Below are 16,900 nucleotides of genomic sequence, written 5' to 3'. Positions count from 1 at the left end.
GAGGGAGGCTCGGTGGAAACACCTGAGCCTGTCACCAGCTTCTCCCTCTTGGAGCAGGGGCACGGCTCTGGACGCTGGCTGAGCGCCCGAGCCGGAGGAACGCTGGTCTAGACGCAGACACGCGCGGAGAGACGGTGAGGTTGTGGGGGTGACCGCTGACACCCTTGTTTTGTCTGGAAGGGCCATGGTGAGCACGGCGGGTTTCGCAGCTGTCTTCTACAGCGAGCCGGCCGTGCTGGGCCTCCTGGCGAACGTCGTCAGCGCCTTCCTCCTCTGCCTGCAGAACTTCGCCACGGCGCACACGGGCGTCGGGCCACAGGGAGCGCAGGATGTCCTTGCAGGTGGGTGACAACACTCGGGGGGACACCTGAGCCCCTGGTCTTGGTGAACTTCCCCCAGGAGCACCAGCAGGATGGATTTTTTAGGAGTCATCCCCCTGGGCCAGTAGAGAGCCGTGGAGGACAGGTGGAGAAATGTGGGGTTTCTCCAGTGCTGCCTGGGAGAGCTGCTCCTCCTTCCCCAGAAACCCTGGCAGGAATTTGCTCCCAACCCTTCACGTGCCATTCCCTGACAGCGGAACAAGGGTCTCAGAGCCCCTGCCACCACCAGCAGCAGGTTGGAGGACAAGAAACTGGCTTAGGGAGCTGATACCCTCTCCCAGGGGCACGATAGAAGACTGCTGGTGCTCCTGGACCTGCTTATCCTGCTGAGCATACCAAGGGCCTCACAGGCCACACACTGAGGCTCAGCACAGGAGTTTGTCATTAAGGTGGGAGCAGAGGGGAAGGCAGAGTCCGTAGGGTGATAAGAAGGCTGTGGGGCCTGTGGTGGCATGCCCCCCAGAGCCTGGAGATGCATCCTTCCTTCCTGACGTCTTGCTGTGTCTCCCAGGTGTCCACCTCATCCTGATCGGAGGCTTTGTCCAGCTCCTGGCAGGATTTCTTGCCTTCAGGAAGTACGACCACCTCGGAGGCGCAGCCTTTCTCACCTTCTCGGCTCTGTGGAGCAGCTATGGGGCCACACGCATCATCTCAGCTGCTTATCCCCCCTTGCAGAACACAACGCTGCCCTTGGGGAATGCCAGCCACCTCCTGCCTGCCAGCACGGCCCTCACCTCCGCCAGCCAAAGTGCTGTGGCAGGGCTGGTGGCCTACATTTCCATTTCCTTTATCCTCTCCTTCTGCTCAGCCACAGTGAACTACATCATGCCCTTCATATTCGGGGCCATCGCACTTGCCCTGGTGTTTGAAGCCGTTGCACTGTTTGGCCAGTGGGCCCTGGTAGTGTCAGGGGTCATTGAGCTTGTCATTGTCCTCTGTGGGCTGTATGGTGCGGTGGCCCTCCTGCTGAAGGGCATCACACAACGGTACATCCTTCCAGGCTTTGGGCATCCCCTCTTCAATGTCTTGCTACTGGGGTCAGCACAGAAGAGCTCTTCCAAGGCCATTGGGGAAGAGAAGAAAAAGAACACAAAGTATGCCGAGCCAATGGCCCTAGGCAACATCTGTGATACTGTCTCTCCTTTTATATTTGCTTTTTACTCCTTCGGGTACATGAAGACCTTCTGTGTTGGAGCAGCATGGATTTCCATCATCTCCAGCTGCCAACTGCTGTCCAGTTTCTACAGCTACCTGAGAGGTGATGTCTACTACACCACCAAGTTTGGTGTCCACAGCCTCTACTGGCTGGTGATGTCTTGGGAAGAGTTCGTACTCACCGTCCTCCTTGGGCCAGGCACGGCTCAGGAGAGCAGGCTGGGAATGTTTGGAGGGTGGTTCTTCTTGGCTGTTGCCTGCATGCTGTTTCTGATGTCAACCCACAAAGATACCCTGGAGATGTTGCAAAGTGCCTCTTTCATCATCCTCATGTGCGCCTCCATCCACCAGATCCCAGTGCCAGGTGCTTACCTGTTCCTCGGGGCTGCCTGCAGCCTCTGCACTGCTCTCTCATTGTATGCCACTTTTGCCAGCCTTATCAACTCCATCGGGGAGAAGGCTCTGATTCCAATTGGCTCCCCAGCTATGTCCAGCTCAGCTCTTCAAACCACACTGATGGCTGCCAAAAGCTGCTTCACAAGGTCCAAGAACTTGCCAAGCAGCACCAGAGCTGAGGTGCCAGATGCCTTGTTCTACATCTGCAATGGCCTGGCAGCAATCTCTGCCATCCAGGCTACTTTCAGTGACCCCAGCAGACAGCAACTCTCCATACCTTCCGTGCTCATCCCAGGAGCCATAATACAACTGTATGTCTGCAGGATCCAGGTGCAAGGAGGCAGAAGGTTTGGTTGCATTCTCCCATTCTGCTATGCTGCCTTTTGGGGAGCATGGACCTGGCTTCGGTTTGCAGGTAACTCAAGGTCAGGCTTTTACTTTTTCCAAAACGAAGGGGTGTTATAGGAAATTGCTGATTGCTTTCTTCAATGTAGTTCCTTCTCCCAGAAGATTCACTGATAATAAGATTTACAATATTCCTCCTCATAAAAAAATATTAAAAAAAAAAAAAAAGAAGAATGGTCAAACGTCCTGGCTTGTACTCATGTAATTGACTGCCATTGACAGCTACAGGAGTTTAAGTTATGTCTTTGACTTCAAAGGAGGTAAAGTTTTCCTTACTCAACAGTTTTGAGGCAGCACTCAGACTGTCCCAGGATAGTTATTTCAGAATAACAGTTCAGTAGACGCTTCTGAGGTAGCAGAAGACACCAGATTCTGGATTTACATTTCAGAAGCCAGTAGTAATTTATCTTAATTGTTTGTAGCCCTGGAAGGAGATCTCAGAATGACAAGTTTGTCTTTAAGAAGCCCTATTCAGCTCCACATGAGCAGTATGTTCACATGAAATCCAAGCCAAGTCCTATTAAAATGAGCACCAGGGGGGAAAGTTAAAGCTGTTGCCTAAGAAGTATGTCAGGAAACTATTAATCTTTTCAGCCAGACTTTGATGTCGTTTACAATTTGGAAGTAAAAACATCAGTTTTTAAGATAGCCATCACCAGCTCCTCAGTTAATACCTCAAGTAGTTTGTACTGCTGATGTGATGGGTTTCAATGTTTCAGTGCAGTAGGTTGTTTTTATAGCAGTCACCATCAATTAATGCAAACTGTAGTCATTCAAACTGCACCTATGTCGTTCTTCTGTTACACTGCGCTTATGGTTTGCTCACATCCAAATCTGCTGGTTTTGTTTCAGGCCACTTGATGAACATTGGTGTGGGGAACAGTGAAGGATTCACTGCTGGTGCCATTGCCTTTTTGGTGCTCAATGCTTTTTTAATGATTTTAGGTAAGTCTCAGTACCGTGGATGACTGGTTATTGAGGGGTATTTGGGGCCAGGTCATTAATCTCACCTGTGGCTGCTCTGTGGTGGAGATGCACAAGTGAGGGAGCCTCAGCTCTCTCTGTTGCTCCAATTAGGCAAGAACTGAAATGTTTTGCCCACAATAAGTAACAGAAGCTGAGCTGGGCTTAGAAGAAGCAGTCATAAGGGAAAGGAAGAACATTTCAAAGAAAATAAATGGTTCAAATAAGGTGAAAGAGTTAGACGGACTGGGCCACTGGCATACATCCACAGTCACCCTCCAGCCCAGCTGCTGTAAATCACAATCTTCTTGGCCGCCCGAAAAGTGTTTTCCATGTGAGCACAGCGTACTGGCAGATGAAGGGCTTGGCAGCTTGTCTCCTGAAAGCCAAGGACTAACTAAACCACAGTCGTATCTCTGTGAACATGGAAGTCAGACCATGTAAAATTAAGCTGATTTATGAGCTCTTCTGTGGTTTCACATACATTTTTACAGGTCTTTCTCTGATGTGGGTTCCTCTTGTTTATATTTCTTTCCACAGCTTCCTCTTTCAACGTGGTGCTTCTCTGCATGACTGCTGCAATGGAGCTCTTGACCATCTGTTTTCTGCTCTTTACGTTGGAGAACCTCCCTCTGCCATTTGAAAGTGAGTTGTAGCTGACCTTGGTCCTCAAACCTTCACCCAGAGGGTGGAAAGAGTGGGTCTGTGGTTGGCTGGGGAGCAATATTCTGCACAAGCTCTGTATGGTAAAAAGCAAGCAAAAAATTGTGTCATCTTTCCCTAGAAGACTGGTGTGTATGCAAGCTACAGATGCTGAGCCTTTTGGCTCTCTGGCTGCAGGAGGAAACATTTCTTCATACTATCCCCAGGTCCTTGAGCTTCCTAATAAACATTTAGCTATGGCTGATACTGCTGGATCAAGACAACCTCCTGAGGTTCTGTACAGCCCTACTTTCTAGTAGTTGTTCAGTGAGCCAGCACTTGGAGTGCACTAAATATGCCACCGGTGTGAATTTCTGTTCAAATTCTGGCTTTGTAGCAAGTGAGAGTTTGATTTGTAATTATACACAGTGCTTGAGTAAAATGCTTTTTAAAGGCTTTTCCACCAGGAAAAAAAAAAAAAAAAAAAAAAAAAAAAAAGCAAGCCAGGTAGGCCAGTGTGGAAATGCCTTGAATTTTTAGACCCACAAATGTGCTGGACTGTAAATGTTATATGACAGGAAAGGCTGAGGTAAGTTTGCAATTCTGGGAAGATGTGAGACACAAAAGAAAATAAAACTTTGCCAGCACCCTTCCTTCCTTTGACCCTCTGGTTTTATTTTCAGTTGTGATGTTAAGCATCTTCAGCATCATCTGTTTCTATGGAGCAACAGCATCGCTGGCAAACAGCATGTTTGGGAAGGATCTCATGATGATGGGGCCCCCTCTGTTCACAGTAAGAGATGTTTTGTGCAATGGTGTCACTTCAGAGGGATATCCCAGGGTCTTCAATCTCACCTAAGGGAGTTCAAATTTCCATCTCTCTTCCTTTGTGCCATTTGAAATCTTTGTCACAACATTGCTGTAGGGAGCTATGAGCTGAAAACAAGCCACCTTCTGTGAATAATGTGCTGAAAACTTGGGGAAAAGGCAGGGACATTTACAAAACTCGCACCTCATTCCAAAATGCCCTTCCATCTATTTGGTCAGGTGGAATTAGCCATCTCCAATCCAAGAACTGCTGACAGGCTGAAGTTTTAATGGTCATAATCTTGGGGACAGGAGAGCAAAGAGTTGGAAGTTGCCCAGACTGGACAGCAAGAGCTCCCCTCTCCACCTGATAACCTTAAACTTTTCCTGCTGCCTTCTACCTCTGACCAAGGGAGCTCCATCTAACTCAGTTGATTGATCTGACAGCTCCAATTCCTCCTGCAGTGGAATATTTTCATTAAATTACTGCTCCTAACTACAGAGATTCATGAAAAAGCACTTTGCAACCTGATCTCACTCAAGTTCCTCTGGATTTAGGGTTTCCTTAGGTCACTGTGGAGGGCCTCTCCAGAAAGTAGTCACCATGCTGGGTGGGATTCATCTCCTGTAACTGTAGGCATCATGGTTCAAATGTCTGCACCTGAACTAGGTGCTTTTTTGACTCTTTTATCCCTGGAACAGAAGCAATTGCTTCTGAAAAGTAATTAATGTAATCTCCTTTAGGTGGAGCTTGCCTGGAAGTGTCACCGCTGCACTTTGACTATCAAGGGAATAGAGCACTGGGAAATAACTGTGTTCAGGCAGACCAGATCTTACCCTGAGATTTTTATGTTTGCTTATTCCCACTCTAATGGATTTATTGCCTCCTGATTACCACCAGGCTGAAAGCTCTAAGAAGGACACTGAAGGTCCTCCACCCTGCATCTGCCCCAAGTCCCACTGTACGAGTGGCCTGAGGGCCATTGCTGACTTGCTGAACACCGGGGCGGTGTGTGGGGTCCCGACAGACACCGTGTATGCTTTGGCAGCCTCCTGCAGACACCCTCAAGCCATCGAGAAGGTCTACAGAATCAAGGTGTGAATACAAGACTGACATCTTGTTATTTGGATCCTGCTAGCATCCCATAGATGAGTTATGTACTCAGGTAGAAATGGAAGCCGCCTTGTTTCAGGTTGTCCTGGCTCAGAGCTGAGCAGAAAGAGTCTAGGAGGAGCCTCAAGAAAAGGTCAGGGACCAGTTTCTGAGCTGAGAAACCTGGGGAAAAGCACTGGCTGCTCTGGGCGTGTAGCACTGGGCATTAGCTACTTGTGCTTCACTGAGGGGGTAAAGCAAAAACCCAAACTGGAACAGCCTTGATACGTGTCAGAAGTAGGTCCAAGCTGATATTTGTCCTCTCTGTCTTAGGAAGTGCTGAATCAGAATCCCAGCTCTAAACCTGCCCAGACTTTTTTGGAGACATTCAGTGCTGGAATCAGACCCAAAGTTTGCACCTTAAATACATCTTTTGCAGCCTGGCCCTGTCTGTTCTCCATGAGGCAATTTCCTGGCTAGCCTGGAGAAATAAGCATAACAGACTATCTCAGCTGGCACTTAGTGTGAACATCAGTAACAAAGGCAGTCTTTTCTGTCCTGCTTTGGTGCCAATGCTAACCTTCCCTGTCAGTGAGAGAATATAAACAGAATGTAAATACATGCCCCGTTCCTTAGTCATTTGGCCCTGCTGTAAATGATGTCAGTTGAGGACTGAAATGACACTGTTTTATGAGCTCTTTTCCTCCATATCACTTCTTGCTTTATAACAAGCTTATGTCAAAGCACCAAAGAGCTGAAGAAGCGGTCACATAGATGCTGGTTTCAGGGGGTTAGACTCCCCTTCCATTATCCTCTTGTGAATCGGTGGGTTTTCTCTTGATTTGTACCTGTATAAGTTAGAAGAAAATCAAGCCCCCGGTGTATAAGACATTAAAGACACTGATAACGAGCAGAGAAGCAGGGGATTTGGATGCATCCTCCAAAGCTCTTGCTTGCTTGGAGCTCATGGTCCCTGGGAAGTACACAGACTAGGACTCCAGTGGGTTTAGATATTCTCAATGCAGACTTGCTCTCTTCGTCTCGTTTTATCCTTCCTTTCATCCCGTTTTTATTTATTTATTTATTTATTTTTGTAGGACAGGCCTCAAGAGAAGCCCATCTGCATTTTTATTTCAAACCTGGACCAGTTGCGAGCAGCTGCTCCCCCCATCAGCCCGCTGCTTTGGGAATTCATGGAAAATGTTTACCCTGGTGGCATTGGCTGCATTATCAAGAAAGGAGAGTGGCTGAAGAAGTTAGGTGAGGAGAACATGACATCCCTTTTCTCCTTCTTTCATGTTTTCAGCACAGCAAGCATGCAATCCTTTGGGATGACAAGGGGGAGAGCTTCTGTTCATTTTATTCTGAGAAAGCATCTTTGGAGCTCTTACATGTCTTAGCAAAATGTTTAGAAGAGGGTGTAAAAGAGCTGGAATGAGTCATAAACAGTGTGAGACAGCATGATGATCTCTTTAACCCACTCAGCCTCAAAGCAAGGGAGGCTCATCAGCCTGGGAGGGTCACATCGTGCAAGCCCGTAGCTGTTAGCTAGGAATGAGCAAGCCCTGGGTGGAGGATCAAAAAGAGATGAGCGGTTCAGGAAGGGGAGAGGTTCCTAGGGTATCTTGTTACCTCTCCCTTCCTACCATATGGACCAAGACAAAATGCTGTAAACAGCAGCAAGGTTAACACACAGACCTGGTTTCTGGGAATCACTGGAAATATGAAAGACTGAAGAAACAGTAGGAGTTACACACGCTTAACTGGCAGAATGTATGGCAGAGAATGGGGAGGCTGGGCACTGATCACAAAGAGTTTCACTCTGTGATCCAGGTAGATCCTTTATCTGTGAAAACAGCTATGCTGATCTCCAGTCAGAAGGTTGTGAGATTTTTCCTGTTTGCCTCTGACTACTCAGACCCTAAATCTTACAGCTGCTGTCATGGATTTTTAATCAAGCATGCTGCTTTTCTGAAACTGTGCAAAGAGACTTGCCATTTTATTTGGGGTATGGAGCAGGGACATTTGCAAGGAAAGCAGGAGGTCTTTCTCTGATGCTGTGTCAAGCAAACCTCTTCCAATATCCCCTGTCTGTCTTTCAAGGGGTTGGAGAAGGCTACAGCAGGGTGGGAACTCAAGACAGTATAATGATCAGAGTGCCTGACCTGACTGTCCTGGTGCACCTCATTGACATGACGGGACCCTTGGCAATCACATCTGCTAATCCTAGTGGAGAGGTTGACAGCACCCATCACGACATGGTCATCTCGTAAGTACCCTGTTCACTGCATTTCTATAGCCCTGAAAACTACCCATCAGGTGGGCAGCCATCATGATTTGATGCCTGGTGTAGAGGGGAACTTCAGCCCCAGGTAACATGAAGTACTGTGCAGCTTTGTTTCTTCTTCTCCCTACAGGCGTCTTGGCCATAAGCTGGAGGGTGTTCTCTGTGACGGAGATTCTGATGAGGTGGTGGCATCAACTGTGGTCAACTGCACAAAGATTGATGAAAGTGAGTGTTAGAACCACCCTCCTGGTTGCATTTTCCTGGGTTGTTTCCATTCATTTCAATAGCATCAATCTGGCAGCACAGTGTGCTCAAAGACTAACAGTTCTTGAATGTCTGGGCATTTACAAACATGTTGCTGGAGAGGAACAAACAAAAGGTGTCCTTGGAGGACCTCTGTGTTGACAGAGAATGAAGCAGTGAAGAGAAACAAGGTTGTGCAAGCAAAAATTGCCTTATAAGAACAAAATGTTTCAAGTGAGAGGGTGGATGCTTCTGAAAGGAAGGGTGTATGTTCCTTGTAGACCACCAGAATGAAGGTAGAGTTAAAGGAGTTCATCTACAGTGATGGAATAGCACAAATTGTTAGCTGTCTCTGGGTTGTCATCTGAGTGAGATTCTCTAGTGGAATACTAAACTCTTGAGCACAGTGTGCTGCCAGTGTAGGTAGGTGTTGCTTTCTGCCAAATTCCCAGTGGTCTTGTTACACAGCTTTATTATCTGGGGGCACTGAGCATCTGGATGTTTTTACTGGTTCAACATGTCCCTTTATGTTGGAACATAATTCCCATCCCTTTCTTTCCCTCTTTGGGGATTATCCTAACTTTCTCATTCTTAATCCGGGAAGGTGGCATCACCATCATAAGAGAAGGCTGCATCCCAGCAGGCAAGGTGATGCAGATATTTGAAAGAGTGAAGAACAGAGTGGTCTGAAACTGAAGAAAACCTTTCCGTGTGAAAGAACGGCATCTGCTCTCACAGAAAGACATGAGGCAACCTATGCCCTGCTGGAGCACTTGGCCTCGTGAAAGCCATACCTTCTCTAATCAAGCACTTACCTCCTTGGGAAACAGCAGCACTTTCTCACCCAGTGTCTCTCCTGGGAGCCTTTTGCGGCTATTTATTGTTTATCTCCAGTAAGTGGCTGAAACCGCCGGGAAAGCTGCCCACAGAGTGCCAGCAGGACCAGGAGCTGATGCTTTATTGCAGGAATTCCCTGAGTGCCCGTGTTTCTTAAGTGCCTTGAACTGTGGACTCCATGCCTGCTTTTATACAACCTTCCGCACACAACACTCAGATCTGTGTATTTTAAAGAGCTACATTTCACTAAATAAATCCTCTTTTTGGAACGTAAGAAACAAGCTTTGAGTTTCATTTGATTTCCACCAAGCTATTCATCCTCCAAAAATCACAAGGCTCCATGGCTAAGCCCTAGGGGAAGGAATAAATATTGGACGGCGCAACCCTGACAGAGGGCTTGCAGCAAGTAGTTGACCCCCTGTCCTTCTCCAGCATCCTCACAGCCACTCCCTGCTTGGACCAGGGGAGTTCCCAGCTGGTCTCAGGGTGCCCAGCAGCTGCCCTGCAGAAAGCAGAGGCTGATGTGGGCCCGTGGTGAATGAAGACCAGGAGAGAGTCAGGGACGAGGGGAATTCTCTCTTAATAAAGACAAACCTCCACTAAGGAAACAATGAGCTAGGGCTCAAAGGCAAGAGGTTGGCTTCAAAACACTCAGATGTGCAATGCAGATTTGGAGTTTTTTTGTAATGTTTTCCCCTGCACCAGAGGTGGTGTCCAAGTGGCAGATCCCTGCCAGTTCCCTGCAGTTGTTCCTTCTCCTCCCTCTTGCTCTGGGCAGGGAGATTGCTCCCTTGGCACTGACACACCACCGCCTCTTACCACCCGAGGGACAAGTCCCTTTCCAGCTCTTCTTCACCACAGCTTTGCAGCATCTTTCTCTCCTGCTCGTGGCCTTCCCCCTCGAGCCACATCCCTCTGCGTGCCCGAGCTCCCTCCCAGCTCACCCGATGCCGCTCCACGACCTAAGCAGCCAAACCCGGTGGAGCTTTCAGGGCTGGATTCCTCCCACACTTCACTGCAAACATGTAAACACTGACTCCAGTCTTGACTGTGCTCAGCTTGCTTTGGCAAAGGGGTTGTTGTCCATCTGACCCTCCTCAAGATGCAGCCTGCGCTGTTTAAGTCACCATAAATAGCAGCTTTGGCTCTGGCTCCAGGTGTCAGAGGTTGTTTCACTCGAGCAGCTCCCCTGACTCCTGATTAAAAGTCCTTGGCACCCTTTCCTTGGACCTGAACACAGCCTCCCCTTCACACTGCAGCCTTCTGACCCTGCCAGCCCACCGGCACCCTGCGCGGGGGCACTCGCTGTTGGGGCATTCCCAGCCTCCTGTGGCTTGCCAGCCCGTGCCAGCTTCTGCAAGCAGAATGAAGTCATGCCCTCCTCCCTGCACATACCCCGAGATGGCTAAACAAGCCTCGCACACCCTGTACCCTTCCCTCACACACCAGCACGTATCCTGCCCCCATGGCAGCCGTGTGAGCAGTCCATGCGTCACCCCCTCTCCCCGGGACAGGGGTCTCCTGGGGCAGGACCCTCCCTTCTGCCCCGTGCTCCTCTCCAGCACCCCGTGCACCTCCTGGCATGGGTCAGCTGGAGCTGCACCCACGCTGGAAAACCAGCGGCACCAGGGCGAGGAAGCGTGGACCAGCTGGGAGGGGAGCAGGAAACAGGAGGCTGGGAGAGCCGAGCCGAAACCCTGAGGATTTCTGGGGAAGTTGTAAAAAACCATCATCCTCCCTGGCCCCATCCCAAAAAGGCACACAGCAAAGCTGCTGCTAAGTCCGTGCAATAAATTCCTGCTGCTTCACGGGGACAGTCGTCCCCGGTTCCTGTGCTCGCAGTATATCTGCATCCCAGCTGCGGGTGCTGCCGCAGAATATTTAGCTTAAATGTACAGATAAAGGAAGGAGGTAACTACGTTAGACAAACGGGGAGAGGAGGCTGCTGCTAATGACTGGCTGCGAGTGTGGTGCAAAGAGCTGTTAACCTTCTGCAAGCTCCAGCACTTCAAATCACTGAATAAATGAAGTTAAGTGCCAGCTGAGGTCCACCACCATCCAGCAGAGGCTTAACTTCAAGCATGCAGTGAAGTCCCACAACACGGGGTTTCTCTCATGTCTTAATGCTTGAAAAAACTACTTGACCTTTCCAAGCAAAGGAAGTTTTCCACATGGGCTATAAATCTCTGGAACAACAACAACAACAACAACAAACGTCCCTTCTTGGCTTGTCACCTCTGTCATGTCCACATTAGACTCTCACAATACCGGTGGCACAGGACTGAGAGTGCCCGCAGCATTTCAGCTCATGGGAAGGATGTGTGGTTCCTCAGCTGCTGTCATCAGTGCAACAGACAGCCCAGGATTTGGTAAATCGAGGCAACGTTTTGCCAGTGGTTTTCTGGGACGTTATATGTGAACATTTTTTCGGTAGCAGTAGCAGCTCTTGCCTTGCACTGCTGCTATCTGGCAGGTAAATCAAGACTGGAATGTCTCAGCCCTTGAGAAAAGCACCTGACAGCATTGTAGTGGTGGGAAAATTCCTTAAAATAGGAACTGTTTTGCAACTTCAGGGTGATGGGCAAATCGACGGTTTAGGTTATAAATGGGGTAAGGTAAGAAAACCGCAGGGGCATACTTTCTACTGATGGCAGACAAAGATGGCAAGAGTGTTGCAAAGATCCATGATGAAAGGCTCTTAAAAAATTCCTTATTTATTTGGGTTGCTTTCCCCTCAAAAAAACACTTAACCTCTTGAAATCCACCAGAGAGGTTCAGATCTCTGGGACAAGCTCATTGTGGGACTTAAGGCAGGACTAGACTTTAGGTTGTGTTTAGGTCCATACAGAAATGGTCTAGCCTGAAACCCACATGCCTAATGGTGGCTTGAGTGTGGAATATGAACTGAGTTTACCTCATACCAACTAGACGCCTCTTTCCATCTCATGGGGCATAAACCTACTGAAGACTTCAGTATTTCCTCTCCCAGTCACACTTTGGAGATGCCCAAAGTGCCTGCACCAGCTATAGAGGAATCAAAAAGTATCTATTTTCTCAAATACTACTTCATTTCTGTGTCTATGCTGGGGAAACTTGCCCTCTTGTCTTTAGATGATGACTTTGTTTCAGGGAGAAATTCAGTAGTATTTCATTGGAAACGATACTTCAGTGGAATTTCACTCGAAACATGCAAAACCAAATGATTGCTTCTCATCAGACAAGAATGTAATCAATAAATGGCACTGTACTGTGAAAGTCATAAATGTAAAGACAAGGAAATTTCTATGTGTTGTTTTTTATTGTTTACTAAATAAGGAAGCAAACAAATGAAGTTACAGAAAAAAAAAATACTTCACCAGAATCGGGGTTTACCTTGACAGTCACGTTCTCAGAAGTAGTCTGTTGACTCAGGAGAACTTAGGGTAAAGAGGTGTTTGCACCGTACCTGTTTTCCAGTATCACTTAAGGCACAACAGAAAGCAATGTTTTCAGCACAATAACCTGCACAATCTCTTCCGTCTTTGATGAGTTTGTGCTGGGAATAAGCGTGGTTATCTCTGCAGCAAACAAGGAAATACTTTGATTTCTCGGTGTTGTCCTGGTGCTGCTAAATATAGGAGCAGTGTTTCTTAATCAAAACAGATGGGGGAAAATCTCTGTTATATTATCATCATGATTAAGCCTTTCATGACTTGGGTTAATGCATCTGGTTGTCTACTCTGCCACTTTACCCAAACATAAAACTGAATTTCTCACTGTGCTCTGAGCAGCTACCATGACAAGTGAGCCTGGAAAATGGCTTTTAGTAAGCAACCCAGGTGACTGAGCCGCACCACGTCCCGACTCCATGCATGTACCCAGTCTTTGTTTCCCATAAATTTGGCACAAAGACATGGCGAGTGGCAGCAACTGTTGTGTGGTTATGTGCCCACAATTCTTCTCAGGGACTCAAAGCAAACTCCCCAGGCCTGGAGCACTCCTGCCAGCATTTCTACATGCTTAGAGGGAAACAAATACACCGCCCTTAGATCAACAACGGGAGCTGTCAATTCCTTTATTCAGGCTCTCTAAACACAGGGTCCTTTCATTAAGGCTATTGCTAATGTTTAATGCCTCTCGCTGTGTTTTCCATTATGAGATGCTCTATATTGCTGAAGGCTCATTTCCACTTGGGAGCTGGCAATGAGCAACAAGGCCTTTGGTTTCCAGCTGAGCCAGGGGTACTGGATGTAAATCGTGTCATGTTTTCCCCAATGGAGAGATGGGTCTCTTCATTCTGCCCCACTTCTCACCCTAGTGTTTGCTCAGCAGTTAGCTGAGCCTTAGCAAAATGGTTTTCAAGGCCAGGACACCAGTTCTGGCAGAGAAGAGCAGCCCACGTGTATGTGTGTTGAGGCAAGAGGGGGAAAGAGATGTAGAGACAGGCACAGGAGTGGACGTTTTAGGCAAGGAGCAGAAAGTCCGCCCATGTTTTATTAAAAGAAACATGGTGAAAAATATTCTTGCCAAACTGAAAGTCGGCTCACATCATCAAGGAAGCAAACTGCACTAAATGTCACTGGTGGTGAAGGGCATCACGTCAGCCCAGGTGCTGAAGCCTGGTGAAGCCACCGTCCTCTGAGGGAGGTGGGGAGGACGCTGTGACCCATGAGTTGGTTCCTTCATTCCCGGAGCTGACCTTTGTACTAAGTTGTCCTGTCTGGTTTCAGTTCTGCTCAGTCCCCACTCTTTTCCTTCCTTCTTCATCTTGGGGTTTTTCCCTTTTTGTTCTTTTCACCATTTGATCATCTCATGTTATCTCAAACATTTTTATGAACCAGGAAGAAGCATTTTAGTGGGGTGATAGGCCTGTGACTATGCATTTTATCAGGGAACTTATTGAATATAGTTTCACGTGGAGTAGCAGGAAAAAAATAGCTCTCTTGGCTTTTGTTGTGCCCATGCACGCACCACTGTCTGTTACCTTTCCCCTAGAGAAGCGGCAGGGCTCATTTCCTCCATACAAAGGATGAGTTGTACTGGTTCGGACAAAGCACCTCCAAAAAGCTCAGAAAGTCACCAAACCTGTGGCATCACAGACAAGGCAAGCTCAAAGGATCCAAAAGGTTCAATGGATCCAGCAGCTGCTGTCTAAGGCCACTCTTCAGTTACAGAGCCCCTCAAAGCTGCCTTGCTTCATGTCAGAAGAGGGATGGACGCGGGGGCTTCAGCTTCCTTTTGGCCCACTCTTTGTCGTGTCTTCTCGGGACTTAGAAGTGAGATGGAGCAGGTAACATGAGTAGTGGTTCTGGATGTCTGCAGAAACCCCACCTCAGCTCCTGTGGCCAAGGAGAGTCGAGCCCACATCTTGTCTCTCCATGTCCACTGGGACATTGCTGCCTGTGGGACTTGGTCTTTGGGCATTTGGCTGCTGTGTCCACTTGATCCTTACACCTCCACTTCTTCCTCCTCCACCTTTTCTGCTCCACAAAAGGCTCTTCCCTTAGCGATTTGGAGTTGGTTTAATCTGCGGGTGAACACAGCTGCTGGCAGCTGCAGGCAAGGAGGGCCTGGAGCAATTGCAGGGGGTGATAGGAAGGGGGACGGGGGCCGTGGCAGGCTCTGGGTCGTGCAAGATCTGATAACCCGGTGTGGGAAGACACAGTCCTTCGCAAGGCTGCATGCGGAAGGATGCCAAAGGCAGTTATCAGGTTCAGGGGAATTTTGAGGAGATAAGGAGAGCCTGGTCAGGGCAGAGGAGGCAGGTACTCACCCATTCCACAGAACAGTACACCGAAAGGGAATTTGGGCACTTCCTGCTATTTTAGGGTGTAGTCGCTGCCTGCACAAGGTGATGGTGGAACCCGTAATGGCGACAAACTGGTTCATGCATCTGCCAGGACTTCAGCAAAAAGGAGCACGAATGCTGGGAGTGAACCCGTGACAGCTCACAGGGAAGGCTGCTGGGCTACCGGTGGGTGCTGAGGAATTTATTGGGGCTGCTGAGCCCTGGCCAGGTGCAGGGGCCGTGCTGAACTGGCTGTGCAGGACGGAGCTCCCCATCCTGCCCCCCAGCATCACCCCTGGCACGGCCTTGCTCCATCCAGCCCAGGGGGCTGGGAAGCTGGAGCCCCATGACCGTGCTGCTGTCGGATCCCGTGAGCACCAGGATGGGAACTGGGGTAGAAGGCTGGATGCTGGCTGGCTTCATGTCCCTTCACAGCCCACCAACACCTGCTGGATCTGAATGGAGAACCTACACCGAAGGAGCTGGAGGCACAGGACCTCCGTTGGAGGTCACGGACCAACAGCCTGGAGCCACCAAGCTGACCACCAGCCCGCAGGTGTATGGTTGGCTATCTCCTGAGTCCCTTTGGCAGTGAGATGCCAGCACCCATGGAAACGGAGCAGGGCAATACACTGATGTGATAAACCCACAGGTCCCTGCCCCAAAACGCTGCTGCTGCAGAGCCTCAGCCCCAGGTCTGACAGCACAGTGCATAAGAAGGAGGTGAAAGTGTTGGCGCCATCAGAAACACTTCTAGCTGGGGCAGAAGGGAGGAATATCAGGGTCACAGCTAGAAGTGAGTCCAGTTGGTTCTTGCTCTGACTCCAGAAGCCCAGTTTCCAGATGGCTGTTTTTTCCCCACAAGATTTTTCACACAGCCGGTTGCTGCTGTCACCCAGCTATCTGATCTGCCTTCTTCCAAGCCTCAGCACCAACCTGCTCCATAAATTCATTACTGCAGCTGGCACGAATGCTGGGGATGCCCAGATGGCTCTAGACCATCAGAGGTTGTCCTGTTCTTGACTGGGCAGCACAACACACACAGCCATCACAGACAGAAATCCAAGCTGGAGCAGCTGAAGACCTGGCCTGGGTTTTGAAATATGCTGTTTCTTTGTTGCCCTTAGTATTTCTCCAAAAAGAGACAAACCAGATTATCTAGTCATTTTGTAGTAATAACCCCGGGCACTTGATGTTATAGGGCGGAGTACCAGGAAGAATGCAGCAAGGTGAGTAGGACATAAAATCGTTGCGAGAGGTGTTTTCAGACAATGCCTCAGTAATGCCAAGGAGACCCAAGGGTTTTGATGTGACTGATTATCACCCAATAAGGAGGACTTTCCTTCTGCCTTTTCTCCCAGCTGATGTCCCATCCCAGGCTATAGGAAGACGTTGACTTTTGTATATGAAGAGCCAGAGCCAAACAGATGAGGACCGTGTCCCTACAGAGCTCCCAGTCTTGGTGTTTCCTTAAGCTGGAGGCTGTTAGGACATTCCAGGCTCTGCCCATGTCTGAAGCCTTCTGGTCGGCTGGTTTCACTCAAGAGGTGGTTGTGATGCCACCCTTCCTCCCTGAACCGCTGCAGTATCAGGTCCACCCACTATACCAACACGCACCCTTATGAAGATGCCATTGAGTCAGTTCCTGTCCCTATGGCACAGCTCTATTCTCAGAAGGGTGAGCTGTTTTCTTCCTGCGACAGGAAAATGCCCTTCTTTATTTTCCATTCTTTTTTATTTTCCATTGACATGGACGTCTGGACTGCACAAAGGGCAAAATCAAGGAGGGACAGCCCTTCTTCCTGGGTTGCTTCCAACCCCAGTGGGATTAAAGTGTTGGCTATTTCACAAAGAGGTCCATTCATCAGGTTATTTTGTCTCCCAGACAGACCTTTCAGGCCTAAAGCCCTCAGAGTCATTGACAA

The 16,900-nt window shown here is 48.8% G+C and overlaps 1 protein-coding gene across 1 annotated transcript; it reads left to right on the top strand.

Moving 5' to 3' along the window:
- Window positions 1-184: 184 nt before the first annotated feature.
- On the top strand, window positions 185-9,348 carry LOC309883217 (uncharacterized protein; the record flags this gene model as incomplete). Its single annotated transcript, XM_082771116.1, has 10 exons — window positions 185-341; window positions 892-2,346; window positions 3,189-3,281; window positions 3,840-3,944; window positions 4,625-4,734; window positions 5,650-5,844; window positions 6,939-7,101; window positions 7,945-8,110; window positions 8,259-8,353; window positions 8,976-9,348. 10 exons carry the CDS (start codon window positions 185-187, stop codon window positions 9,059-9,061), a joined length of 2,625 nt encoding a protein of 874 aa, XP_082627242.1. The 3' UTR covers window positions 9,062-9,348.
- Between the last annotated feature and the right edge of the window lie 7,552 nt (window positions 9,349-16,900).

Source organism: Aythya marila, assembly GCF_965140915.1.
Source record: "Aythya marila genome assembly, chromosome: 13".
Lineage (NCBI taxonomy): Eukaryota > Metazoa > Chordata > Aves > Anseriformes > Anatidae > Aythya > Aythya marila.
The sequence above is the reverse complement of the archived record's forward strand: the minus strand, read 5'-3'. Positions and strand labels throughout refer to the sequence as shown.